At 40.2% G+C, this 27,569-nt stretch overlaps 3 protein-coding genes across 10 annotated transcripts in view; 1 reads left to right on the plus strand and 2 right to left on the minus strand.

Annotated features, from left to right (window-relative positions):
* The window catches only part of LOC113018611 (nuclear factor 1 B-type), a 58,363-nt gene extending 54,957 nt beyond the window's left edge, over positions 1-3,406 (minus strand). For 2 of the 6 annotated variants that reach the window (XM_080299928.1, XM_026161778.2), the window contains exons 1-2: positions 3,034-3,376; positions 1,414-1,536 (exon numbers count right to left, since the gene is read on the minus strand). In XM_080299928.1, coding sequence (XP_080156054.1) covers positions 1,414-1,440 — 27 coding nt within the window. In that variant the 5' untranslated portion in view covers positions 1,441-1,536; positions 3,034-3,376. Of the gene's footprint in view, positions 1-1,413; positions 2,237-3,033 lie in introns of those variants that run through there. The other 4 variants (XM_026161784.2, XM_026161783.2, XM_080299929.1 and 1 more) reach the window with 2 other exon arrangements.
* A 12,166-nt stretch (positions 3,407-15,572) lies between these two features.
* Positions 15,573-19,391, minus strand: zdhhc21 (zDHHC palmitoyltransferase 21). 3 transcript variants are annotated; one of them, XM_026161798.2, is made up of 9 exons: positions 19,326-19,391; positions 19,024-19,089; positions 18,213-18,389; positions 17,991-18,089; positions 17,746-17,857; positions 17,438-17,576; positions 16,991-17,107; positions 16,434-16,477; positions 15,573-16,129 (listed from the first exon to the last, which is right to left on the minus strand). In XM_026161798.2, exons 3-9 carry the CDS (start codon positions 18,364-18,366, stop codon positions 15,997-15,999), a joined length of 798 nt encoding a protein of 265 aa, XP_026017583.1. In that variant the 5' UTR covers positions 18,367-18,389; positions 19,024-19,089; positions 19,326-19,391; the 3' UTR covers positions 15,573-15,996. The 3 variants fall into 3 exon arrangements, with proteins under 3 accessions (XP_026017583.1, XP_080156056.1, XP_080156057.1); XM_080299930.1 differs by lacking the exon at positions 19,326-19,391 and having other exon boundaries at positions 19,024-19,137; XM_080299931.1 differs by lacking the exons at positions 16,991-17,107; positions 19,326-19,391 and having other exon boundaries at positions 15,861-16,129; positions 19,024-19,144.
* A 334-nt stretch (positions 19,392-19,725) lies between these two features.
* On the plus strand, positions 19,726-26,776 carry plaa (phospholipase A2-activating protein). Its single transcript, XM_026161759.2, has 14 exons — positions 19,726-19,970; positions 20,363-20,556; positions 20,672-20,772; positions 20,879-20,999; positions 21,285-21,452; positions 21,622-21,757; positions 21,961-22,130; positions 22,215-22,366; positions 22,458-22,677; positions 22,809-22,874; positions 22,957-23,028; positions 25,558-25,662; positions 25,816-25,986; positions 26,091-26,776. Exons 1-14 carry the CDS (start codon positions 19,822-19,824, stop codon positions 26,657-26,659), a joined length of 2,394 nt encoding a protein of 797 aa, XP_026017544.1. The 5' UTR covers positions 19,726-19,821; the 3' UTR covers positions 26,660-26,776.
* Positions 26,777-27,569: the final 793 nt, after the last annotated feature.

Genomic DNA, 27,569 nt, shown 5'->3' on the forward strand with positions numbered 1-27,569 from the left:
GCGTTTTTAGGGTGGGAAGACTTTTGACGAGTTATTGTTCTTTTTGTAGGCAGTCAGGCAACAAGCCGGCTATAGCAAACCACAGAAATCCCCTCTCTATCTGTGGCTGCTGCTGGTGCTCCTCTAAAAAGCCACATTTCTGGTCTCAGGCTCCATCGCTGATAAAACTCTGCTCCAGTACACTAATGTCAAATTATGATCATTTATTACACTGAAAGAGGTAACTCTGTGTATGTTGCAGATTCCATTAACAGCTTGTAAATGTATTATATTCACTGTGAATAGTATAGCTCCTCATTGTCTTTCAGAGAGGTTAAAAATCCATTCAAAACTTCTTTTAATGTCATCTCCTCACTATAAAGCTGCCAATTAAAATGACAAAAGCAAGTGTAAATGCTAGTAAATGTGTTCGCTCGCAACTGTTTCTCAAATCCTTTTTTCACTCCTGCTCAAAATCACTTTAAATATTCTGTTAATTTTTTTTTCTAGCCAGGTTAAAGCCAAATGCTGTAAAGATAAATGACTTGGCCAGGGCCTGTGCAGTGCACTTCAGCTGGGGCCATAAAAGCACAATCCTCTTAAGTACAAGCTAAACCACATCTCAGTCAATCACTTACTTATGCCAAGTAAAATATAAACAGTAAAACTGAGTCAGCCAAAACAGTCAGCTACTCTGTCCAACCGCTGAATCAACTTTATCACGCGTTTGATCTTTCTACAGTGCAAGTGGCTTTATCTTCTTCCAACTTCACTTCCCTAAAGTATGGGGGCTTTATTCTAAATAAAAAATATACGCCTGGAAAATATATATACATAAATATATAAATATATATGTATAGCCACAGCTCAAGCAGGGCCGGGAGGTGCGCGCCTGTGTGTGTGTGAGAGAGACAGAGAGAGAGAGACAGAGAGAGGTTATTGGAGGACGCAAATAAGCTAATTAAACCAGAGAAAAATACCTGCACCACTTACACAGGATTAGCAAGAATAGAGTCTTTTGGTTCTATCTTAAAACTCATCTTTACGCAAAAGTTTGTAAAGAGCGAAGAACGTGTGAAGATTTGCACTTCAAGCGCCAACAGGACACAGCCGATCTTTCGTTAGGACTTTCGTAGAAAAGACATTTTAAAATATATGTGTCACGACTTTATCACAAAAACATATAATCTCAGTCGAGAAGTTTTTGCCTCGCTTTAATGCCATATCTTTTATTTATTTATTTTACTTACAAGGGAAAGTCTGTATTATTTATAAGAATTATGAAAGTAATTCACAGCGCAGACACTCAACTTTCTATTCCCGGGCTAAAAAAAAACAACAAAAAAACAAAAACAAACCGTGTGACAATTTTTATACAAATTAAAAATCACAGCGATAAGATGCATAACTTTAAAAAAAAAAAGACACAATTACCTGAGTTAGACAAATCGGGGAATACATGACGAGACGGCTACACAGAAAGTGACTGTACTTGGAGCGATTCCTCAGATCACTTTATCGCGCCATTCCTGGATCCGCTGTGCGCTATGCGAGACTCTGTGGATCCGCGTAAAAACCAAAAGTAATTATCCAATAACATCCATGAATTTCTGCAAATCCAGAGATTGTCTTCACCGCAGACAAAGACAGATTTTCTGCAGGCGACTTTTTATTCTCTGTTTTTAAGTTGACATGCACGGACTGTACTCGTAGAGCCGGTGTGCGAAACGAGGCTGCCGCTGCTGTACTCCTGAACTGCACGGGGCTCTGCGCGCGTCTCTGTGCGGCGTTATCTCATGAAAGCATTACGGGGAGCTTCAGAGGGCGCCGAGTGTGGGATGTTCACCCCTGCTTTAACCAAACTTGATATGAAATCGACCGGTGCGCCCTCGGTCCTGCGCGATTCCAGCAAATCAGACCCAACTTTTTTCACCCACGTAATTGCACAGTCACACTCCTCCCCCTCCTCCCCCTTCCAAACACACACCATATCCAACCCCTCCAAGCACCTTCTTCTCCTTCTCGGCTTTATATGAACACACCGCATAAAATTCATTAACCCCCCCCCCCCCCACACACACACACACACACACATAAACGCACACCTCCCTCCTTCCTTCCTTCTGCAGAATTATTTTATGACCTTCTGGGACTTTGGACCGCAGCCTCGGTCACATACACGAACGTAAACAAACGGGGGGAAAAACGTCCCGCTGCCACCCTTTTTTAACCACCGAGCTCCGTGTCAACAAGACACACGCACTCTACGTTTCCAGTTCAGATAATTCAACCCAGTGTTGGTGGCTCACAGTGATAACAAACCTTTTAGCTTGTCAGTTACACACCAAGCAGCAGTACTTTATTAGCCTGTTAACGTCTGCTGGAGAACTTCTTAAAATATGATTTCTTTAGGGGGGACAGAAATAAAGGGAAGTACATTTTATTAAACTTTTTTTATTAAAACCTATTTCCAACACAATTAGCCTGCATTGTTCTAGAAACAATAGGTAAAAGGGACACCTAGCTTAAACTTTAGCACCCGTTAAAATGAGTTTATAGGTATTAAATGTTTTAATTTATTAAATTATGTTGTGCTCTCAGAAACCCCTCCTCAAAATAAAACTCCCTGACTTAAAAGCGTTGATAACGCCGTTAGGAAGTGCTCATTTAGGGCGAAGCTTGGTGGGTAGGTGTACAGTAACATTATAGTAGTAGAGCTAAAAGGAGTCAAAGTTAAACATTGTTACGGTGCCGCTACAGTGCGCGCGCACGTGTGTGCCCTACAGAGCTGTTAACAGTCTACACGGAGCTCATTTGCCAGATTAAGGGGGACTGGGATGTTAAAATAGGCTGCGGGACAGTCTGTGCCAAGTTTACAACAATTTTGGCCCGACCGTGCCTGTGTTGTGGTCCCTGCAAAGTCAACCCACCTCTCCACATTTCTCCTCTCCCCCCCCACCAGCCGCGAGGACGGGACAGTATATTTTTTTAAAGAAAGGTACACAAGGATTGCTACACAACATTTGAAAGTAGTAATGATCCACGTTCACGTACCATTGCACTGTACTGCATGGATTAATGGGGAATCCTGGAGCCTGGTTGAAACACACAAGCCGGTAGCTTCACATTTCTCACGCTCAACTTTGTGCTTTGAAGGGTTTTCTCTCTTGTAGTGCTCGCAAGAAAAAAGTCAACACCGGAAGACAATTCTTGGCAGATATCGGTGAGAAGAAGTTAGGAGCACCTCGCGTTTTTTTCTCTTTTTTTTTTCTTGTCTTCCTTCCTCTTAAAGTCTTACTTTTTTGGATCGTTTTTTAGGGTTGTCCAGTGAACTTGAACGTGATCCAGAAGAGGCTGAGTTTTCGGCACTGGGTTGGTCTCCGCCTTCACTTTCACTGCCTGGCTGGCTGCCGCCCCTCCGGCTCTCAGCACTAACCGTCAAACCGCACGTAGGCTAAACAGCGCCATTTCCGATACGACCTTTCAAAATAAAACAATTTAAGCTTAAAACTATAAATTGAACAGAAATTGACATAAAATATTTACCCAAAGTAGCATTGTAATAATATGTAAAATACCTTGAGACCTATTCGTAATTTCTTCTATGTTTGCGCATTTTAGGGGGCCGCTATTGCTCTTCACGAAATCAAGAATTTATCAAAAATATGTCTTCCTGAAAAAAAAGTACTTCAAATAGGTGGCAGCATATTTTTTAAAGTATTGTCCTACTGTGAATTATATCACAGGTTTTCTTAATATTTTTGTATGAAATATCAAATTCAGATCAACTCCGGCTCGTATGCTGGCGTGATACATCTTATTTTGAAATTGAAACATTACAATTTCCGGTACGAGCAACCCGTTTGTCTGCAGCTTGTCAGAGCGCAGTTTTGTAATAGCCTTTACATTCTTGCTTCTCATTGGCCAGCAGCCGTGGCCCCGGGACTCTGTACCCTGGGCCCCTCACTTCCGCTCCTCTGACGTGCATGTTTGGGGTTGACAGAGCGGCTGCTGCTGGACGGCAGGGCTGAATAGCGATAGTTACTGAGTGATGATGAAAGCACTGCATCGCAGCAGTTATTGCCCTAAATGCAGTCTCCTGTGGTAATGAAAATTAGATTCATATTTTCAATATTTGCAGTTAGAGGAGGTGGCAGTAGTGCTATTATCAGTGTAAAATGACAGTAAACTATAGTTGGAAAACGTTTTCACATATTAAGATGTGCCCACGAGGGCTGGCCGAATAGTGGAGGAGGCACACATGGAGGAAGCAATAGTCATTACAAGGTGTGTGGGTTATTAGTGCTCATCGGACAAAGGGAGACAGATCAGGCTTGTTTCGAGTGACCTTGAAAAACGAACAACCTCTAGAAAATAAAGCTCTTCCTACAAGATCAAATCGTGTTCATGAGACATGTAGTTAATATTCATTAAGAAAATATATGAACACATTTTAATTATTAATATTATCCAATTGTTCCCACAGAGAAACACTAACAGCACATGTTGTTCGGTGTGTTTAAAAGACTGCACATCTTCCCTATATCGAAAGACTAAACTCGTGAATAATCATTCAGTGGATGCCCATTACTGTACACAGAGCATCCAATCCACAACAATAGCAGAAAATGTGATCGTAAATTGAATGGAAAGTCTCACAATAGATTTTTAGTGCCTCTGTCATCACTGCTGTGGTGACATTAACACACTGCTTATAACATCCAAAAATGTCACCGCAGTCACGTGTATCCAGCGCTTGTTTGTATTGTTAAGACTAAGAGGACTCAGCTGTAGTAAAAGTGACTGATCGATAACCATTTGAAAGATAAATCAGGTCTGATAATGTTAGTGTGTCAGTTCGCATTGTGCTATTTTCTCCTTGGAGGTTGAATAGATTTAGTCCCTCTGACTATTAGCCTTTGGATTTAAAAGCCCTCCTTCAGATCATTATTGAACGGAAATTTTAAATAAAAGTAAATAAATAATTTGTGACACGTTCAGTTCACATTTCTTAGAATGTTTTAGTCTTTGTTCATTTTACTTCTTATTTGCTGTTAATGTTACCATAAAAGGCCGAATCATTATCTCATAATGACTCCATTCTCTCTCTGCCTCCATTAATCCAGCCCTGTATCGTGCGATCCACCGGCGCACATGGCAGGAGCCCTCACAGATTCAGCACTCTCAACATGGAGCTACCGCCCCCATGTGGCCGCAAGCAAAACTGCAAGGTGGGGGAATAAATTCTGTGGTCGTTATAGTGTGGTACAACCAACACCAAGCGGGTTGTCACAAGCATGCACAGGACCCACAAGTATTTTCTTTGACTTACTAAAAGTCTGAATTTCTCATCGAAAATACAAATTTACTGTAGCTCTGCTCTGACTTGTCACAGTAGAAAAAGTGCAGATGTAACCATTAATTATTAACAGCGGTTCTATGAACATGTCAGTCGTTTGCAATCCAGCCATCTTTCATTTTATTATTCATTTATTATTCATAGAGCATAGACCTTTGAAAAACAAACTCTAAACATACTTTTTTAGTACAACAGTGTTATCATGGACCTACCATTGGGTCTACCATTACGCTCCAGCAGTGACCTTTTGGTTTTAAACTCTAGCAGGTTCCACAGTTAAGGAAACAAGAACACAAAACACAATTTTTGAAATGTACATAATCTGATTTGAGTTATTTTAATTAAGCTGCAGTGTGAATAAAGGGCTATAATCAGGGGAATGTATGGTTGTACTTAATTACTTTACTTTATATGGAATTTTATCCCTTTTCCCTCTTATTCCACATACTGAGACGATGCACCACATTTTTACTGGCTTTAGCTTACAAAGCTCAACATGTAAGTCTCTCAAGACTTGTGGCTAAAAAAAGAAATTTAACAAAAAAGGAGAAAGATGGCACATTTTAAAGCTAAGATAAGATGACCTTTATTAGACCCAGAGTTGTGAAATTCACGTCATATTACTCAACACTAAATCATTGACATAAAGCAGCAGAGACACGACGTTTCAAACCAGGAACAGATCCTATGTGGTATACTGTACATGACAGACAGAAAGTTTTTGCATTGTAACTCTTTATATGACCTTTTTTTTACCCCTTCTAAAAACATTTGGTGTCAGTAAGAGGTTGTTTGGGTGAAAAGATCGTTCAAAGTAGGAACATAATTGATAAAAGTTTGAAAAATATATCCCTAAATATAATATAGGGCGCTGCTACTGCTATTGCTGCTTCTGTGTATTTAATTGTGCATTTCTTCTGCAAAAACAAACAAACAAACAAAAAAAACCCCAAAAAGCAAGAAAAACAATACAGATTTTGTGCTTAAATGGGTTGGATCTGCAACTTCCTACCAATTGCACAATTTCCTACTTTCATAACATCGTTTTTTATTGCAAGAGAGCAGCTCAGTGTATCTCAGCTAAAGCCTTCGCTATTCTAGCCTTCAGCATTCACATTTAATGAACTGCTGTTCCTGGCAGTGATGCACTTGACATCGTCTTCTGTCCCCTGTTTGCTTGGAACTGTGCTCATAATGAATCCCGAATTCTTAAAAGCACGTATTCTTTTTTTTTTTATATCCTTCATAACGGCGTGAGGTAAATGTAATTCTGTGCAGTGTCCAATTAAAATTACTCACAAACCACGAGTGAAAACAGGAGAAAATAAAGTAAAAACCGAGGAAAGAATGGGGGGGGGGGGTTGTATACACTGATACACACAAGTTAAACCCTGGAGATGGGGCACAATAAAAGCTCGCCTGTGCCCGGACAAGTAAATAAATATTCAGAAAGAAATGTCAGCCTGTGTTGCCTCTTCAGCATGGGAAAGGCGCGGGCTGGACAAGGGCTCTTTGTGCAACACTAAATTAACACTGCTGAGGGTGCACGGAGAGGTGCACTTGAGGAGCGCTCTTATGCTAAAAGGCAGGTTGAATACTTCCTTTAGTTAGCTATCCCAGTGAAAATACAAAAAACATTGTTCCAGTCCATCCTCACCTTAAAATCCTCTATTGTGTGCAGCTAAACTGAAGCATAACTCAATTTACAATGATCTGAGTTAAAGCTACAGGCCTGAAGGAAACGAACGTCAGTGCCAAGGATGCTCTTAAAAAATGGATCAAAATGAAGGCTGTGAAAGGAACTTGACAAGACAGTTTGCTCTGCAGCCAAAATCTTTTATCGGGAAAGCTTTCCTCACTATATCGCTCTCTTCCACAAATCCTGACTTGGAAGCAGACACGGAAAAGACGCAGACTGGAACATGGACGGGAGAGCACAGGGCAAAGAGCAAAGAGAGCACTTACCATCCACCACGTCCTGGCTGATATATCATAGCAAAGCTGCCACTTAATGGATCTCTCAGTCAGTTTCTCAGCCATCACAGGGCTCTCAGCTCCAATCAAACTCAGCTCGGCGGTGGGTGAGACACCTAATCAAAGGGGCATCAGTAGAGGCATGCTGAGCCACGTGTAGGACAGTCCTTGATGATGTTGCATTATGGGAAGACAGAAAAAAAAATCAGCAACAGCTTGACCAGTGACTTGAACCTGACTGTGGTAATTACAAGAGCCATGACCCAGTAACCCTCACCATCCCCCCCTCCCACACTAACCCCCCCTTACTCCCTCCCCTCTGCCTCTCTTACATTTGTTCCACCAAGTGCTCGAGATGAATTGCAGCAACATGGAAAAGAAATTTGCCGCTCAATTTACTGCCATGTAAAATGATCATCTGCCAAAATAAAAATCTGGACAGAGTCAAACCTTTTCATTTTGGAAGAATATAAAAGGTAAGAAGCAACTTGATTGTGACCCAGCGCTGACATTTTGGCCTCCCCCATCACTCAACCTCATTTTCATTCAAGGACAAACCTGCCAGTGCTGGGAATCACTCATCAATACAACCGAGGCGGTCTGATGTCACTGTGTGGGTATCTGAAAATACTGAGGTCCTCTATATTCTGCTGTGAGGATTTTAAGGTAAAGGATTATCAGATGTCACTGTTCCTATTGAAAGTTGCCTCATTTTATAACAAAAGCAGCAAAAAAAGCCATAAATATCAAGTAGTCATCATGAGACCTGTTGCTTTAGAGCTTCTTTCAGAGTCTTTGGGCTTTAATGGAACCCACTGTATTTTGATCCATATATTAAGATGTTAGGCGTGTCCATGTAAATGTTATCTGAATGCCAGCTGAAAAGACCTTTTCTCCTCCTGCCACATTCCAATCCTCCTCACTGAGGCCACTCCGTGGCAGCTGGATTTCCCAGCAACAGGGCAGTGGGTGGACTTAGCAACAGTAACTTAGCATTAGCTACAACAAATAAATGAGGTGACCTAAACAACAAGGAGACAGTGAGTAGAGGAAGGCAAATGTCCACTCAGAGCAGAGTTTAAGACAAAGGAACGTAAGGTGTCAGTGAAATCTGTGGTTTACATGTGAAAGGAACAGAAAGAAATCTGACCCATTCAGAAAAAAACAACTGTCCAAATGTGGTGCCGGGACCGTTTTCGTCCTGCTAAGGTTCTGAACTTCTGATATTTGCAAATAGCGATGAACATATAATGATGGTAGACTGACTGGATGTGAAAAAAGCTGAGACATCTCAGGCCGATCAAGTTGTAGCTCTTTAAATGAGAAAACAGAAGTTGGAAGATGATTTCTGTTATAGGTTATTGTGCAATGATTTTACTGATGTGCCCCAGCTGAGATGAGGCCTGTGAACTGAAACGTGGTTCGCATCTTTAGCTCGGCAACACACTTAACATTGTATATCGACACTGCGTGACTTTTTCCTCATTTGCAGAAAAGTACGCAACACCTATGTTTGGAGGCCCCAGCTGTTAAATACTGTGGAGTTTCTGTGTTCAGTTTGCATGTTTTCAATCTGAGATTGTCTTTTTAGGAGACTGAACTCAGTATATGTTCCTTCATTTGCTCTGTGCAAGTAAAAAAAGACAAAAATAAAAAATAAAAAATCAAACAAGACACCGGACACTTTATTTTCCCACACAACCATTTCTATGGTTGAGAGAAAAGAGAAAATATCCAGTGAGCACCAGTTCTAGGGTGAATATAAATGCCTCTTTCATGACAGAGATCAGAGAAGAATAGCCAGACCGCTTCAAGCTGGTAGAAGGGCAATCAAAGTAAATGAGTTAAAGCAGCAGAAGGCCACAATGAGAAGGACGGCTAAAACGGGAAAAAACAAAACTGGGCAAGTAGTGTCCAATTTTGGCCAAAAAAGTTCCCTGGTCTGCTGGTCAGAATTTGGCATAAACATGAAAGCATGTATCCATCCTGCCTTATATCAATAGCTCAGCCGGTGGTGGTGCTGTAACGATGTGGCAGATATTTTCTTTGTAGCTCATAGTACCAATTAAGGATTGCTGAAACACCACCACAGCCTACCTATTGCTGCTGACCATGTCCATCTCTTTATGACCGCCATGTACTCATCTTCTGATGGCTGTTTCCAGCACGTCACAAAACCCATATCATCTTAAACTGATTTCTTTAAGGTGGCCTTAAAGTCACCAGATCTCAATCTCACAGAGTACCTTTTGGGAGACTTGCATCGTGATGTCCAGCCAACAACTCTACAGCAACTTTGTGATGCTATCATGCCAATATCGACCAAAAATCTCTCAGGAATGTTTCCTGTTGAATCTATGCCACGAAGAATTAAGGCATCTCTTAAATGAGACTAGCAAAGCGTAACTAATAAAGTGGCAGTGGGTGTATATTCTATAGAGACATGAGGTATTGTTATGGGTGTAATTATGGGTTTTTCTACAGTTGGGTCATAGGAAAAGTAGGATTTACATATATTTGAACAGAGCACAAGCATTGACACAGTTGGATGGATTTAAAGAATTTTCTTTCAGTAACTTGATATCCTGGCAGATAGAAAAAAAACCAATAACATTCCAGAGCTATTACTCAGTTGATGCAAAGCGTGCGCTTCGCTCTTTCGGAGAAAGCACTGAGCTCTCACGAGAGCGGCGTGCACCTTATTGATTTTGAGGTCAAAATCGATACATTTCATCGTCTTGAGTGGATTAACTTCAACTTTTAATTGGATTTCTACTTTCTACAATGAAAGCTTATTTGAAAATCAATACGCCAATCAATACCTCCATGTTCAGAAAGTTCAGCTGTGGTGCTGGAAATGGAGGAACGTAGCAGACACCTGCTACTGGAGAGGCGCGCACATGAGTCAGTGAGGTCTAACAAATCTAATTAGCATGCATTTGCTACTGATCTGCACAAATAACTTCTTTCTTCATCAGACAGCAATTAGACAGGAAGTAAGAATTGTCATTTTAGGTCTCAAAAAGATGTTAAGTTTGCTTTGTGTCCACTTTTGTAGATAAAAAAGACCCAAGAGACCCCAACAGGTAAGGAAGCATGTTGGAACCAGCAATCGAAGCAAAGTATATCTAATGATGGGGGTGATTCTGCTCATTATGCCATTTCAGATACGAGGCCCATATGGATAGAATTATGAAAATGATCGTGTGCCTCATAATTAGCGTTCCAGTAATAAATTTCGGTGTTCCTTAGCGTTGACTTAATCCGAGTTTAGCCTGGGCAACATAGCAGCAGAACACGCCAAGCCACTAACTCTAATCCTAGACAGGTAAACAGCCTTATATGATAACTGTTCCAAGCACAGTTTATTTTTATGAAGCATGTGGCTAATTATTTCTTTTGTTCAGCCAGATGTCATAGACCATGAGACTAGCAGGTGGTCCCATATCTAATTAGTCCAGCTGACCAACTAGTAGCAGAGATTAGGAGCACATTTGACCCTGGCTGCTGCAGACTGGTCCGCTTAAATTAACATCCCAAAGCCCAAACTCACCAATTAAATTTAAGGCTTACTGAAACCAATGCGGCATTCTTGCGATAGTGCCGTTTATATGAAATGTAAAATACCTCTTGGCTTGACTTTTTAGTTTCTGTTGCAGTTTTCACATCATTAAAACACACAGGATGCTTCTTTTATTTTGAAATCTATTCCAAAATACCATAAAAAGTTTATATGAAGATCCAAGCACACTCAGGAAGCTGGACATATCTGAAAATCCTGGTGGGTGCTTTCTTAGAATTGGGATGATTATAATAGGTGAGCAAAATAAAGTGTATTGAGAAAATATTGCAAACAAGTATGCATGCTCAATTTCTTTAAAACCCAAATGTCATTAAGAATAAAAAAAAAGACACATGCACACACAGAGTCTCGATCTCATCTTTTAAATCCATCCACGATGACTAGTTGTTGGAGCTGTGGACAGCTGAAGGTCAAAACCATGATGGCTATGTGTGTGTGTGTGTGTGTGTGTGTGTGTGTGTGTGTGTGTGTGTGTGTGTGTGTGTGGTTCAGAGTATGCTAAAAGCATGTAACCATTTTGGACGGCACACACAGATTATGTTCACGGATCGTGCACACATTAGGCACGCTTCACTGAGACTTAAGAACTTTTCAGAACAATGACCGTTTGGCTGGAAACAATCGCTCGTATGGTAATTGTACACAGAGACGCAAACAGCAATTAAAGCAGCCAGGCAGCCTGACTTTAGTGTCGCAGTTGTAGGACACTCACTGAAAAACTGTGAAATAATGTCAAAAAAACATTTATGCTCCTGTTTAAAGTGGATGTCAGTGTGCGCACGGCAGGGACTGTGCTGCTCTACTGTTCATTCAGACACCGAGATCCATTAAATTCAAGTAAAACTACATGCTCAGCAACTTAGTGGGATTAGTTTTGTGATGTTTTGTTGCTGGTCTACAAGTTTTAATATTATACAGACTGAGGTCTAAAGCAGATTTTTTTTATTTTATCCAAAACTCACAATAAACTCAATACATACAATATAATAACGGTTGCATATTCACTGGATTCACCATCTCATCATATTTCAGATGTCTATGAGTTATTCTTAACTCATATTCTTAACACATTTTGTTTTGTTTTTGGGTCAAAGAGAAAAAAAAAAGGGAAAAAACAGAAGGAATATCCACTAATCACCTCATGATTCTACAAATATAAACCTCAAAGCTGGCTTCGGGGTTCAAAAATCAGCTTAACAAAAACGATCAGAGTTTAACTTTATTCGCATCAGCTCCATCTCGATCAGTGGCAACGTCAGAGTGCTGCTAACCCATTAATGCTGTTGACATTAGCCGCTTAGCAGTTATATATAATAATACTCAAAGGACATTTTCATAGTAAAAGTTACAAATAGAATCCTGAGAAAATGTATTTTATTTGTAATGGAGCATTTGTACAGTATGGTGTAGTGTAATCAATCTGACTGTTTATTCTAACACTTTCTATGTGTAGTTATTGCTCTTTCACTTGCACTGGGAAGTTATTGCAATGAATGCTGAATCACATCCATGATGTGAATCTTCTATTTGACCACATCTCACAGGTGCTCCATTGGATTGAGATATGGTGGCAGGGGATGCCATCTCACTATGGTACTGGTAGTACTAACCAATATCCAGGTTGACTGTGGTGCTAAATCTTCAATTCCCATTTGGTATAAATGGGCCTAAAGTAAAGCAAGCAAATATCCCCTTCACCATTACACCAACAACAAGAGCCTGAATGGTTGATGGATCCATGCTGTCAGGCTGTTTATGTCAAATTTGCATTATAAATTGAGACTCGTCAGACCGAGCAACATTTTCCAATCTTCTGTTGTCCAATTGTGTTGTGGATTGTGGGCTCAGTTCCTGCACTAGCCCATCTGCTAAAAGGTTCAGAGATGGTCTTCTGCATACCATGGTTGGAACAAGCAGTTATTTCAGTTACTCCTGCCTTCCTATCAGCTTGAAGTAATCTGGCCTCTTTGATCTCTGGTAAACAAAAAAATAAAAACCTCCTTTCCATCTCTTACAAGCAACGTTTTCCTTTGATAAATGCCATTTAGCCATCATGTGCTACACTAACTTCTCAACTAACTTTAATTCTAAAAAAAAAAGAGGCTTCAGATGAAGCAAAGATGTAGGTGAAAAAGCACAAAAAAACAAATTACACAAATTTGTTCAGAATCAAATTTATTTGAATATGAATACCTATATACCTTTTATAATCACAATAGTACTTTTGTAACATAATAAATTGGCAACTTGTCATAGGCTTCCTAAACATAAAGAAACATATTTATGGAGTAACAAATTAACTTACAAAACATAACAGTTCCACTGTTTGAGGTCAGAATTAAACAAAATAAGGCCTGTAAACTCATTTAAAAAAACTGAAAATGAACAAGATGCATGGATTTAGAGATCTGGGGGTGCCAGATGGCAGCTGAGAGGGGAAAAAAAAAACATATTAGAAATATTTAAACCTACAGCTTGCTGCAGGTTACGACTCAAAAGAATTCATTTCAGCTATTCCAGTATAATCAACATGAGCTGTAGAGGCCAACATATTGTTAATCGATTACTTAACTAACTATTAGCTGACAATAAACACACACCAGTGTGTGCTGCAGAGGTTTACTGAAATAAGGACAGATGTTCAAGTCGTGTAATTACTGGTTCAGGAGTGATGACTGAAACCCATCCACTAGTTCATAAATTTCACACTACATGTCGGAATTTCACTAAAAGATGGCTTTACTGATACACAATGCTTATTGCTTCAAAAATGATAACAAAAAACAAAAAAGTGCCAATCATGCAAATTTATCTCCTCATTAAACCGACCCCAAAATAATAATAAAAACACACACAGACACCCAGGAACCTGAATATGCATTATAAAAAAATCACAGAGTCATCAATAATACACATTCATGCAAATGCAAACAACCTGAACACATCATAAATATGAAAAAAGACTTCCTTTCATAAGTACCACGATCGCAATAAAACGAGACTGTGTGCGAATGTGAAATTCAGTGCATAATATTGAACCGCTACCTTCAGAAATTTGGTGAAACATGCACTTACTGTATGCTTGATGACTATTGCAACATTTCCCCAGGTCTTTGGCTTGTAGACAGCCATACAACGATGATTATAGACTGTGACAGTAAATAACAATGAAATAAAGTAGACAGGCACTTACAACTACTTGGATATTGTACTATTTCCCAACACGTGACAAGCTTTGTTTACATACAGGTTTAGCTAAGAGATTGCCAAGTATTGAAGACAACCACGCAATGCTAGAACTATCATTACCTTAAGTATCTCATTAATGAAGTCAATAAAATCTCTAAACAGTTCCACGCACTTACAGTAAAACCACCATAAATAAGTTGCCAATGTCTTGTCAAGGGTTAACTAGCTGTAAGTCACCACAAGTAGGCTAATCTGCCAGTTTTGCTGACAGCATTAACAAAGTTTGCGTGTTCAGATCCATTTAAGACCTACAGCAGCAGCAGCAAAAATATGGTGAATATCAATTAGAAATTATATTGTCAACAGTCTAAATTTAAAAAAAAAATTGGTCAAGTTGTTTTTGCTAACAGATTGTACTGTACATACATTTTAGCTAAACAGACTGACTTAAAGGAAAAGGCAAACATTTGGGGGAAAATCATGGTGTAAACAAAACTGATATCACTTCTACATCCTTCAGGTACTATGAGGCTATAAGCAAGCCATGTAACTTAGCTAAACTAGCCAGTAGCTACCTGGTTTAGCTTAGCGTTAAGCAAAACTAGCCAGTAGCTGTGATCTTAAAGCTACCTAGCTTTAAGACCATAAACTAAAATTAGCTTGTTAGCTTGGTGTTATCCAAGAAAATCTCACCAACTGCTAGGATTTATCTTACTGACTTAAAATATTTTTTTTAAGTATTTAAAAAAATGTTAGTTGTTTATGTTTACACAGTTTACATCATGCTAAGCTAAGCTAACTAGCTGCCAGCTATAGTTTCACATTTGCAAACATAAGTGGGGCATGAGGTTAAACTAGGCATTTAAGAAAGGCAGCTTGATTTAAGTTATCTTTGAAGGCAGAACATGACACCTAAATGCCTTCTAAAACAAAGTAATACAATGTTGTAATCAAGTCATTACATTAATTGGCCAAGGAATGTTATATTCTTGATTATGCAGCAATCTGACCACAACATACAACACTGATTGTATAAGCTCGTTTCTAATGTGGATTTTTGCCATAGGAAAGTGGGAATTAACTGCTCTCCATAACACAGGTTCATACCAGGCTGCCTATTTGTTATAAAAAGGACTACAAATTGTCATTCAAATTATCAACTTTGTTCTGCTTCATTCTTCGTAAATTAATGGTTCACAGAGTACTTCTTCATAGAACAATCCCAAATTTAAAAAAAACAACAACAAACCCCAAATGATTTACAAATCCTCAAATTATAAACAGCAAAAGAACATCGCTGATAATAGACAGATCCCTTTACAAAAAATTATAAATAAACAAACACAATACAAAAAAATAAAAAAAGCTTCCAAACTAGAAGTAGCTGGAAAACATCAAACAAACACACAAATTAAGAGGACCGCTAAAAGAAACAAGGCACAAACTTCTTACAAAAAAACGCCAGTCTAATAGACACACTAAAATAACTGTTGTTCCGTCTGTAGATGATTAAAGGTCAGTAGTCAAGGCTCTTTATTAAAGTAACCTGAGAGGGGGGGTTCCTTTGCCAGCTGCTTTCAGATGAAAACCTCCATCCTTCTTTTGCAATTAGCCAGAAAAAGTGGTTTCCAAATGCTTAAAGTAGCAGTCACAGTGAGTTAAAAACACAACATTTCCCATTACTCCCAAAGGTGTTTCTTGACCCTGTTTTCTGCCAGTCTGGGCCTTGTAAAGAAAGGCAAAGGGAAAAAAACAAAAAAAACTTGGCATATCCACTGAAAAACCAAGACTGCTGCCCAGCTCTCGTAGCACAAAAGAGGATGGTGAAGGCGAGCAGATGGATTCTTAGGTGTGTATACAGTGTTTCATCAGGGCAGCTCCTACCATCTGTGCAGGTGGGAGCGCTACCGGCCTACACGTGTGAGCGGAACTGGTGGCTGGCGTTAAGTGGCTGTCTGCTTCGGAGTGGGATGAGCCAAAGGAGTTTCCAGCGAGTGCCACAAACTTCAGCTAGCGCCCACTGCCAGGATCTCTTTGCGCCATATCTGATAAGAAAAAACAGGTAATTGTTCAAGTAAAAATCCTTTTTGTACCAAACTGTCTGCCAAAAAGTGAACGAGGATCATAGATTGCATATAAAAGAAGGAGAGTGACACTGCAAAAAATAAAAAATGAAAAATCCCCCACTGATCTGTCACTCCCGTTTTGAAACCACAAGTTCCCTTCTGCTTCGCCTTTGGTATGCTATGTAAATGGCTGGTCTCTACACATACGATAGATTTATCTCCCAAAAGATCGGCCTATTCCTCTGACGCAGCTATTCCTGCTATAAGAAGAAACGGAACTTACGTTTCATTTGAAAAGTGAGCCATTTTCTCGATGGTGGTCATATCCTGTAAGACAAGAAAAATGCAACATGAGTGACTCATTTTAAAACATTTCAGATAACATCTTTTCACAGACCTGCCAAACTATTTAATAAATGAAATGTTTATTCATGTCAGCAGAGGTATGGCAGATGAACATGTTGCTGTTGTGGTTTATAGTAATATGAACGCACTCATGTGCACACTTTCTCCCCTGATTCTTTCCTATCGATCGCTGCATTACTGGCATTGATCGTTTTATTTCTGTACACCATGTCATGTTGTTTTGTCTGAAGCTGCTACATCATTTTTCTTCTTTTTTGTCTTCAACTTGCTTTCAAGAGGACATGCAAGCTGAATAACGCTGTGAATGACGCATTTACTGATCCTACAAACTGATATTCAACACTTAGCTTGGAAATATTAGCCGCATTTAATTAGTTAAAGACATAATCGCATCAAGACGATGGCAGCAGGAAATGGGTGGAGAACTTAAACTGTCAGCTGAAACGAGAAAATAAGTCTTTACTCAGTACTCACTGAGAGGATGCCAGTCATCTGTGTGTAAAACAAAGAAGACATGCCTCCAAACATGACCACGCCCATTAGCGCAGAGATTCGCAGCAGAGCCAGTTCGTGACGTGTAGTGAACTTTTCCTGAGTGAAAGAGAACAGTGCCCTTTGTTGTGAAAACCTCTTATCATCTTAAAGTTCCATTTGCTGATTTTCCCACTGTCAAATATGAATGTTTATAGTTTTCTATTAGTGTAGCTAAATCTCATAATAAACATGGCCAAAGTTTCAAATAATGAGGTCAGAGTATGAACATCAATCGCTGTAGAAGAAAAGTCATTTTTTATACTCTTGGCTCTCTGTGATGTAGGTGTGGGCAGATATCCCTATGTTTAAAGTTACTCAGCAGAGAATAAAATTATGAAGCTGGAAATGAGTAGAGGCCAACTTTTAAAAACAATCCCATGGACCTACCTGGTCTAGTCCTGTCAGAGGCTGGAAGTAATAGTACTGACAGAAGTCCAGCACCAGCGTGAATAAGCTGAGGACCTGAGCATAGAAACACAGCTGCAGGAAGAGCCAGTGGTTGTCCTCTCCCACACAGTTATTAATCCTGCAAAGGAAATAAAGTGCATTTAGCAAGTGATCACATATTTCTTTATCACAGCAGTGGACACACATGGCATGCTATATGTTCAGTCATTAAATAAGCTTTCAAATCTCAGTAATTGAATAAACAAGAATGGATGGGAGCATGAGAGTAGGTGTTCGTGTATGATTACCAGGGACAGTGATGGTCCATCCTGCGCACACAGTGGCCACAGCGACTGCAGTGGTGCGACCGTTTAGGTCTCATTAAGTTGCACTTATTGCACAACTCCCAGTGCTCTCTCTCTGAAACACAAAGACAACAAACACTATGTAACAATCATCGATCCGAAGAGAGTTGATACTGCTAGTCGGTACCGGAGTAACAGACAAACTGGACATATACAAACAAGCGGTAAGCAGTGAGAAAAGCATTTACCAGCATGAGGTATGTGTGGGTCCGCAGGAAGACGGCCTGGATCTGCTGTGGAAGCTCTGAACAGTGCTGCTAGGCAGAGTCCTGATGCTATGTAGTAACCTAAAGAAATACAGTGTGTTTTAATTCCACTGATGAGGTGTGATCGGGCACATTCATTTCCAATTTCCAAAGAAACTCATTTTCAGTTTTTCACGTGTCAACACAAAAGGTAAGGAAACTCACAAACAACAATGGCCCAAGGAATGTGTCCCTCATTGTAGTGTGGAAACAGAACCAGTTTGGGAACAAAAAAGGTGTTGTAGAGCCAGATCCCAAATACCACACTGATGCACAGCCAGCCCATAGGGTCCACCACGAAGTGCAATCGAAGCTTCATGGCTGCTGGGAATTCTGGGAAACCTACAGTGTACCAAACGCGAACACACACACAAACTTAAGACACTGACAAACATGTTTTGCAGTTCTTTAGTTTGCAGATACTTGAAATGATATGTTTCAGGCAAAATACCCATCAGTGAGACCTGCATTTTGCCCTGCACATTATAATAGATCTATAACTTAACTACAGAAGGATTAAGGATACCTTTATAAGATTTGTACGTACAAGGACATATCAGATACTGTGTGGAAATGGTCGTGGAATGTGTCTTAAACAAAGGCCTAACCTCTGTGTAATACAAAGCAGATGCTTATCAACCAGGCACTTGATACCCTGAGCAATCTACCCCCCAAACCTTACACTGAATCTTATTATCAGCATTATCTAGTACAGTAACACTGCTAGAACACAGTACGAACAGCCCTCGTAACCACGTAACCACTACCAGAGCCTCGTTATTTGTAAAGCCTCGCCTGCTCCATCATTCATACTGCTGACAACATTCACAATCGTGATGGGCTGGGCTCTAAAACCCTGACTGTGTTAGCTAACATCTACGGGCCAACGCTGCTCTTTACTTCAGTCGCGTAAAAATGAACCAACGCGTTTATTGTCAAATATACATCTCGTGAGCTAAAATGAAAAGACACTTACTTTTTTGTCAGCGAACGAATCAGTGAGACTACTTCCTCATCGCCTCTGTGGGACCTGTTTTGCTACCTGCAATGAAAAAAAAATCACATTTCCGATCTAAAAAAATAAAACCGGAACAAGCATTATTTGCATTTTTGTCCTGGGAAGCATCGAAATTGTTAATAAAGTTATTCTATTTCATATTACATAAAACGAAATAATGGAAAACTAAAAACAAACCAAGATACCGAAAATGTTAAATTACTCATTAAGGCAATGATTTGATTAAAGAAAATCACAAGTAATTTGCTAGCGAGACTTACGCGTTTATTAAGCTGTTCTAAGTCTACATAAAAGCTTGGTATTAGCATTAAACTCTCGTTTGACGCGATAGATAAAGCGAATATGATTTTGTTTTTTAAACAGCGGCACTTTTTACGTTTGAGCTGTTATTTTTACGTCAACATTCCTAGTTTCCTGCTCGGTCCGCGTAGTCGGCAGCTTGATATTGCTGATGTAGCAGGATGGTGGCGGCCTCGCTCTGCTGCCGCCCTCTGGTCAACTGTGGTCAATACATTTTGATAAAATATAATCGAAAATACAAACCTAAAATACAGTTGGAAAAACACTAATGTTAATGTTATACACGTAAGACAATTTATATTCAACACAAATAATTAAACATTAGTTTGAAAGGTGCGCCACTCCTAATAATGACGTAATTCAACTTCCGCTAGCAATAGCGGCTGGTGTTTGTTGACAGCGACGCCGCATAGCTTAACAGTGCCACAGTAGTTTCATTGTGCTGTTGGAGCAAAAATGGCATCATTCAATTCGTACAAACTCAGGTGTTCAATCCCGGGCCACGAGATGGACGTCAGGGGACTCGCCGCTACTGTTTTTCCAGAGGGAGCGTTCGTGTCTGTGTCCAGAGACCGGACCGGAAGAGTCTGGGTACCAAACTCAAGGTAGCTAGCGCTAGCTTGCTGCTCAGAAACTGCTGCCTGGCTACGATTAATTTCAGGGTACAAGTCACTCTGCGCAAAGAGATTGACTTGTCCGGACAAGAAAAGTGTCAAGCCAAATCACGCCTTACTGAATATTTTACTATTTCTGATTTCATATGTATAAAAATGGTTAGTAGCTAAGTTAGCCAAAAAGCACAGTGCTAACGTTTGCTCAAATTAGCTTTGTCATTCATTCAGCTGCAACTGTTCTTTTACGAAACACGAAAGTGAAACAGATTCGGAGTGCTTATTTTTGTTAATTTGCCTATCCTTCTTACAGATTAGAGCCAAAGGGACCTAACTTCTTCCCTCAGTAATCATTGTTAACTTTCGTCTTGTTCTCCCTCTGACAGCTCAGACAAAGGCTTCACAGAGATGCACTCTATGTCTGGACACTCAAATTTTGTATCCTGTGTATGCATCATCGCACCCAGTGAAACATACCCTCGGGGACTTGTTGCTACAGGCGGGAACGATAATAATATTTGTGTTTTCTCACTGGATCGACCGCAGCCCCTCTTCACTCTCAAGGGTCACAAAAATACAGGTGAGTTGTGCTGTCCTCGCTGTTTGGATTTTTGTAGTAGTGAGGATTAACTGGTTGCTGTGTTACTCGTCACAGTGTTTCTGGTTCCTGGCTTTCTAACTTTAAACCTCCACAGTTTGCACTCTGTCGTCTGGGAAGTTTGGGACACTTTTGAGTGGTTCCTGGGACACTACAGCCAAAGTCTGGCTCAATGAGAAGTGCATGATGACCTTGCAGGTACGTGGTCCTCTACGCTTTTCAGCTTGCTTGGATGGTGATTAGTGTCTCCATTGTTTTGAAAAAATTGACAGAACATGTTTTGTGCTTGTTAATTTTGTTTCAGGGCCACACTGCAGCGGTGTGGGCAGTGGCTATTTTACCTGAACAAGGCCTTATGCTGTCGGGATCAGCAGATAAGACCATAAAGCTTTGGAAAGCAGGACGATGTGAGAAGACGTTTACAGGTGAGGATATGCAGGTGTATATTGGACATGGGTTTGTTTTTTTTTGTTTTGTTTTTTAATCTTTTTTTTGGGGGGGGGGGGGGTGCGTGTGTATACAAAAAGTAGACTGGCTGATGAGTAGCATGATTGGTTGTCTGTCTTTGATTACGTGGTTAATAATATAAACCAACAGTATTGTAGGATATGGGACAAAGCCATAACTTTGTCAAAGTAAAAATTTAAATTGGTAGCTGCATATTTTTTAGGGTTAAGTTATGGTTAAAAAAATATTCCCTTCCATTATAGGTCATGAGGACTGTGTGAGAGACCTGGCGGTGATCAGCAACACTGAGTTCTTCTCGTGTAGCAATGACACAAGTATCAGAAGGTGGCTGGTGACAGGCGAATGCGTACAGGTCTACTACAGCCACACCAACTTCATCTACAGCTTAGCTGTCTTCCCCAATAGCCAAGGTTTGTTGATTGTATCAATATTTAAAAACAAGGGATAGAACTGAGAGACTTGAAACCAGCAGTCAGTGATGCTCTTCTGTGGTTTATTCAGCCGGCTTCCATTTTCATACTCTGAGATGGTACCTACTTCCTACACCCTGCCCTCACCCTTTTTTTTTTTTTCTCTTAGATTTTATAAGCACAGGGGAGGACCGGAGTCTGAGGATATGGAGGCAAGGAGAGTGCTCTCAGACCATCCGCCTGCCTGCTCAGTCTGTGTGGTGCTGCTGTATTTTACCTAATGGTGACATAGTAGTCGGAGCCAGGTAATAGAGCTGCTTTTGGCATGTTAATATGCAGTCAGGTCATAGTGATTTCCTTGATCATGTTACACCATAAATATTTAAAAGCCCATTAAAGACAGTGTTCGCTGTCCTCATTCGTCGCATCTCTCCTGCATTCAAACAAATGTTGAATGAAGCAGTAAGTAGTTCTGTGGCTAAACCAGAAGCTTCTCCTCTGCCCACAGCGATGGCATTATCCGCGTGTTTACGGAAGCTGAGGACCGCATGGCTAGTGCAGAAGACCTGCAGGCCTTTGAGGATGAACTTTCCAAAGCCACTATTGACCCCAAGACCGGGGATCTTGGTGACATCAAACTGGAGGATCTTCCTGGAAGAGAACACCTGAACGAGCCTGGTAATGCAGCAGTCTGCTATTTATTTTGTCATATAAAACGGTGAAGCTGTTCTCTGTGCATCAGGGTGGTTTTGTTTACAACAGGGAATCGCGATGGACAGACACGGTTGATCAAAGATGGACAGAAGGTGGAGGCATATCAGTGGAGCGTCAGTGATGGCCGCTGGATGAAAATTGGAGACGTGGTCGGAGGCTCAAACCAACAGACCTCCAAGAGTGTCATGTATGAAGGAAAGGTGAGGCTACAAGCTCAGAGTTAGTAAGCGGGACGTCGCATATGAGCTGTCATTAATGTCCCCCCCCCCCCCTCCCCCCATCTGCGTGCAGGAGTATGATTACGTGTTCAGCATTGATGTGAATGAGGGAGGGCCATCCATGAAGCTGCCTTACAATGTGACAGACGACCCCTGGCTGACAGCGCACAACTTTCTGCAGAAGAATGACCTCAGCCCCATGTTCCTCGACCAGGTTGCCAATTTTATCATTGAGAACACCAAAGGGCACGTGGTGGGACCAGCCCAGCCCGCTGGTGGTGACCCCTTCACTGGTGAGGTCCAAAAGATGGATACTGCTGCTGGCTTCTTTGCTTTCTTTGCTGTACATTTAGATTAATTTCACTGGAACGATTAAGGGATCTTAGATTGAATGTATAATGTGTTTCGCCTCTTTATTTGACAGGAGGAGCACGCTATATCCCTGGTTCTTCCAGTGATACTGCAGGATTTGGAGCTGATCCTTTTACAGGTATAGTTTGTTTACTCAGAGGTGTTCATAGTCTGAACTTGACCTGTAAGTGCAGTTTCACAGCTGTGTTTTTTCTTCACAGGCACTGGTCGCTACATCCCAGGATCAGGCCCAAACCCAGGTGCTCCTGTTGGTGTAGCGGATCCCTTCACAGGTAACTTGGTATCGAAAGGAGCAATTGGGACTTGTGAGATACAAATCCCAGTGGTACCTTTCTATGGAGTTATGAGGCCTTTCTCTCTCTCTCTCTCTTTTTTTTTTTTTTTGCCTTTAACCAAATGGCTCCAGGACTGCACTAAATTATCGTTTTTTAAGTGTCCAAAACAGCAGTGTTTGTTGTTATAGTCACAGTAAAAATCTTTACTGGGAAAAAGATGGTGGAAGTCCTGAATGAAACTAGCTTTTCAACAAGCTCTAGCGTAAAGAAAAGGGAACTTTGCAGCTGCTCCCATCCACCACTGTTTATCTTACACAGTGAAAAGCTACAGAAGTTAAAATAAAAGTGTGTTTAAGCAGATTAGCTGTTAACTTAATCTGATGTGATGTTTAAATCAAGCAGCTTACTGAAGGCTGTCATCAGCCGTCCTGCTTTCTGTCACAGCAGCTAGCACGCGGCAATCCAAAGTGTACCATTATTTCAAGGCTTTAGTAACATTATTTTGTACATTTAGATTCATATAAAAAGGTTGGCCATTGAATGAATATTGGCATTAATTATTAACATTTACACTAGGGCTGCTCAATTAACGAATTTTAATCACGATTACGATCTGGGCTTTCAACGATCATTAAAAATGACTGACTGATTATTAGCCCCTCCCTCGTGCTTTACTCTCGCGCTGCTCCGTGTGGCAAATCCAGCGCACCGCTCTGCATTTCGAACACGCATCACAACAATTAAGAGGACCCAAGGGAAGCTCGGAAAGCTAAGAAGAAGTTATTTGGAGAGGAGAGTGACTGCCGTTGGTTGAAAAGAGAGGTAAAAAAAACTTCAGTGGTGTGGAAACATTGTGGGTTTGCGGAGTCAGACGTGGATCAAGTAGACATAGTGTGTAAACTTTGCTACAGTGTCATAGCTGCACCACAGAGCTACACTGCCAAGTTCACTAAACATAGATGTTTACATTTTTCATTTATTTTTTATATTGCAAACATTTGCACTGTTATCAGTATTTGCACAGTATTTTATATTATTTTTTAAAGTCATTATTCAATACATTGTTATTGTTAACCCTTTAAATCCCTGTAGAACCATAACCGCGTAAGCTAGCGCAATAATTTGTTTTGCATATGAAACCAGAGGAGTTGTACTTACATCTGATGCCATCAGCTTGTCCTCGGTCACAGTTTCCTTCCACATATAACTTTGCAAAAATTGCATAAAAAGCGCTTGCAGGAACAAAAACATAATATTCCAGCTGTTCGTAACACTTCCCACAATGATAAAGATGTCAATGCGAACTATCGCATGTCCGCCATTTCCTGTCCGAAACCGGAAGTGACGTCATTTTTGCGGAAAATGTAGTTTTTTACTTTTACCTTAAAAGCCTATACTGGTGTTTTTATAAGTCATGTTTGACTCTATACTTTTCTGAATAGTTGCTGGGATGCTTAGAACTCAAATTGCACTGCTGGAAATAGTTTATTTTGATGCACCTGCTGTTTTCTTTGCAAATTTGCATCATAGGATTGTTTTTTGTTTTTCCTGCAGTATATAAAAATTGCTATATCTCCAAAATAAATCTATGAAGACACTCAAAATAAATTTTCTGTGGTGGGAAACTATTTTTTTGCAACTTTTTTGTATTTAAAGTTTTGAGGGATAAACCTCTTAAATTTCCCCAAATATAAATAAATAAATATAAATATATATAAATATATATATGTGTATATATATATATATATATATATATATATATATATATATATATATATATATATATATATATATATATATATATATATAACAAAAACGATTGTCAATTTTTTTTGTAGTTTATTGCACTTTTTTGCAATTGATGTAATTACTATGGATTTAATGCATACATATTATTAAAATATGGGCTACAACAGTTGTATTGATGTATAGCAACTTGAAATGCTCCCAAAAATGGCACTACAGCATGTAAAAAAATAAATAAATAAATAAAAATATAAGCTCTGGCGGACTTGGTTCTATGGTAGGTCTTAAAGGGTTAAATAAATATCGTCAAATAATCGAGATCTCAATTTCAGTGAAAATAATCGTGATTATCATTTTTGCCATAATCGAGCAGCCCTAATTTACACCATCATAGCATTTATTTTCTGCAGTAGGAAACGTTGCATCAAAGCACAGAGCAGACCTCTGAGAATGCTGACATGCTCGCTTTTCTTCTTTGCAGCTGGCACATTCTTCTTTAAAGACTCACACACACTCATTCATTCACAAGCAATTTAAACACATACACGGGAACACACAGCATGCTTGCCTCATTCATGAGATGAGGCAATAGTGTCAAACTTTTTTTGTTTGCCTCCTGCTGATGTTAGAAAGTCTTCTAAGAAGTTAATGCTCTCTCTCTTTTTGCCTGAGTTTAGGTTGCATGTATAACTTATTAATAGTATACTTGTCATTGTTTTCGTTTTTTTTTTTTTTTTTGCATTTAATATTATTTTTCCTTTCTGTCTCCCTGCTTTGCAGGAGGTGGTGCATACTCCTCAGCAGCCTTGAGACAAACAACCAACATCTACTTTCCTAAGACTGATGGTGTGACCTTTGAGCAAGCCAACAGCTCTCAGATCATTGGTAAGCATTTCAGTGTGATTTGTTAACTCTCGCTGAATAACTTGTACTTTAAAGTGGGTGATATTTGGAACCTTCATATATTTTAAGAATGTTTATTTTATTCTTGTCCATAACGTAGTGTAAGAAAATGTGTTTTCCACCTGTCCTTAACAGCTAAGTTGAAGGAGCTAAATGGAGGTGCCCCTCAGGAGCACAAGCTCTCTGAAGAAGTTCTGGAAAGCCTTGAGAGGCTTTTGTTGTCTGTGTGTGGACTCAACTCCTCTGAGCCTGCTCCGACCATCCAACAGATCAACCTGCTTTGGAAGGCTTCTCACTGGCCTGAAGGTAATAAAAAAGTATCCCATCCCAATTCATGTGTGTTTTAATGCTTTTTAGCTAATTTCTCTTCACTAATAAGACCCTCCCCAATCTTTCTTCATGTTTTGTAGATATTGTGTTTCCTGTCCTGGACATTATGAGGCTGGCAGTGCGCCACCCGCAGGTTAATGAGAGCCTTTGTGGAGAGGCAGAGGGTGTACAACTGTGCAACCACCTCCTGAACCTAATGAGGCCCGAGGGGCGTCCTGCCAACCAGATGCTGGCACTGCGGACTCTGTGTAATTGCTTCAGTGGCAGGCATGGCCGAGCCCTCCTCATGGCCCAGCGTGAAACGGTGCTATCACGTGCTGCTGACCTGGCCACCGTCTGCAATAAGAACATCCATATTGCCCTGGCCACTCTGGTGCTTAACTACGCTGGCTGTCTCCATCTCCAGCCTGACCTTGAGGCCAAGGCCCAGTGCCTATCTGTGGCCAGTAGAGCCCTGGAGACAGTACAAGACAAGGAGGCTGTATTTAGGCTGCTGGTAGCCTTGGGAACCACAGTGGCCTCAGATCAAACAGCCCAGGATCTGGCTCGCTCGTTGGGAGTCAGCTCTCAGATTTCCAAGTACTCATCAGTGTCTGATCCATCGAAGGTGGGAGAGTGTTGCCAGCTGCTTTTAAAAGAACTACAATGATATGAATGATTTAGACAAAAAAAGAGCACTTGTTTCTATTACTCTGTTCTACTTAACCAGTTGTGGTGGAGATCTAAATAATTGTATGTTCCACAATAAAAGAAGGACAAGTGAAAATTTGCCATACGCTGACTCTGTTTTTATTACTGCAACACCTCTCCAAAGCCTTTTGACTGATTAATTTTTTAAAGTATGTGGTTAACAGTGTATGACTGATTTACACTGTAGAAAACAGTTTGCTGTGTAAAGTTACATCTCGATTGATCCATTTTCTGCTTCTTATCTGAGTCTAAGCAGACATATCCAGGCCTCCCTGTCCGCGGTGTCTCAACTGACTCAAAAGCTGTGACAGATAATGTGACGTGATGTCATTGTGTCCAATAAAAGAGCAAAAGCATTTATTTGAAGCTAACAGGACTGAATAAAGTTACGCAACAAAAAGCCATGAAATGTCAATAGTGTTGTCACGTTTGCACTCAGGAGCACTTAAATATCTTATTTAAAAAACAACAAAAGTTTTTTATATCAGGAAACACTGATGACCCAACCACATCCAGTGGGTGCCTTGCAACACACACAAAAGACCTGCCAGTCCTGCAACCAAATACTTCAGCTTTTTCCAGGATAACATCAAGCTCTTCAAGCTGGAGAAATATGCTGGGTTTGCTGCAAGACCTCACCCTGTTTGAACAAGACAAACAGAACTAAGGGCAGAGTTAGGTGAAGCACTTGTGGATGTTATGATTGCTGGACTTTGACCTGTGTACAATCCTAATAACCCAAGCAACTATGGGTAAAATACGGGATTTCTAGTATACTTAAGCTATAAGCTGCTTTTTAGGTGGAAGACTTAGCTGGTAATATCACACGTGGTTTTCTAGAAACACTGTCTTCCCAGTGAAATCTAAAC

Source organism: Astatotilapia calliptera, chromosome 3 (assembly GCF_964374335.1).
Source record: "Astatotilapia calliptera chromosome 3, fAstCal68.1, whole genome shotgun sequence".
In the NCBI taxonomy this organism is placed as follows: domain Eukaryota; kingdom Metazoa; phylum Chordata; class Actinopteri; order Cichliformes; family Cichlidae; genus Astatotilapia; species Astatotilapia calliptera.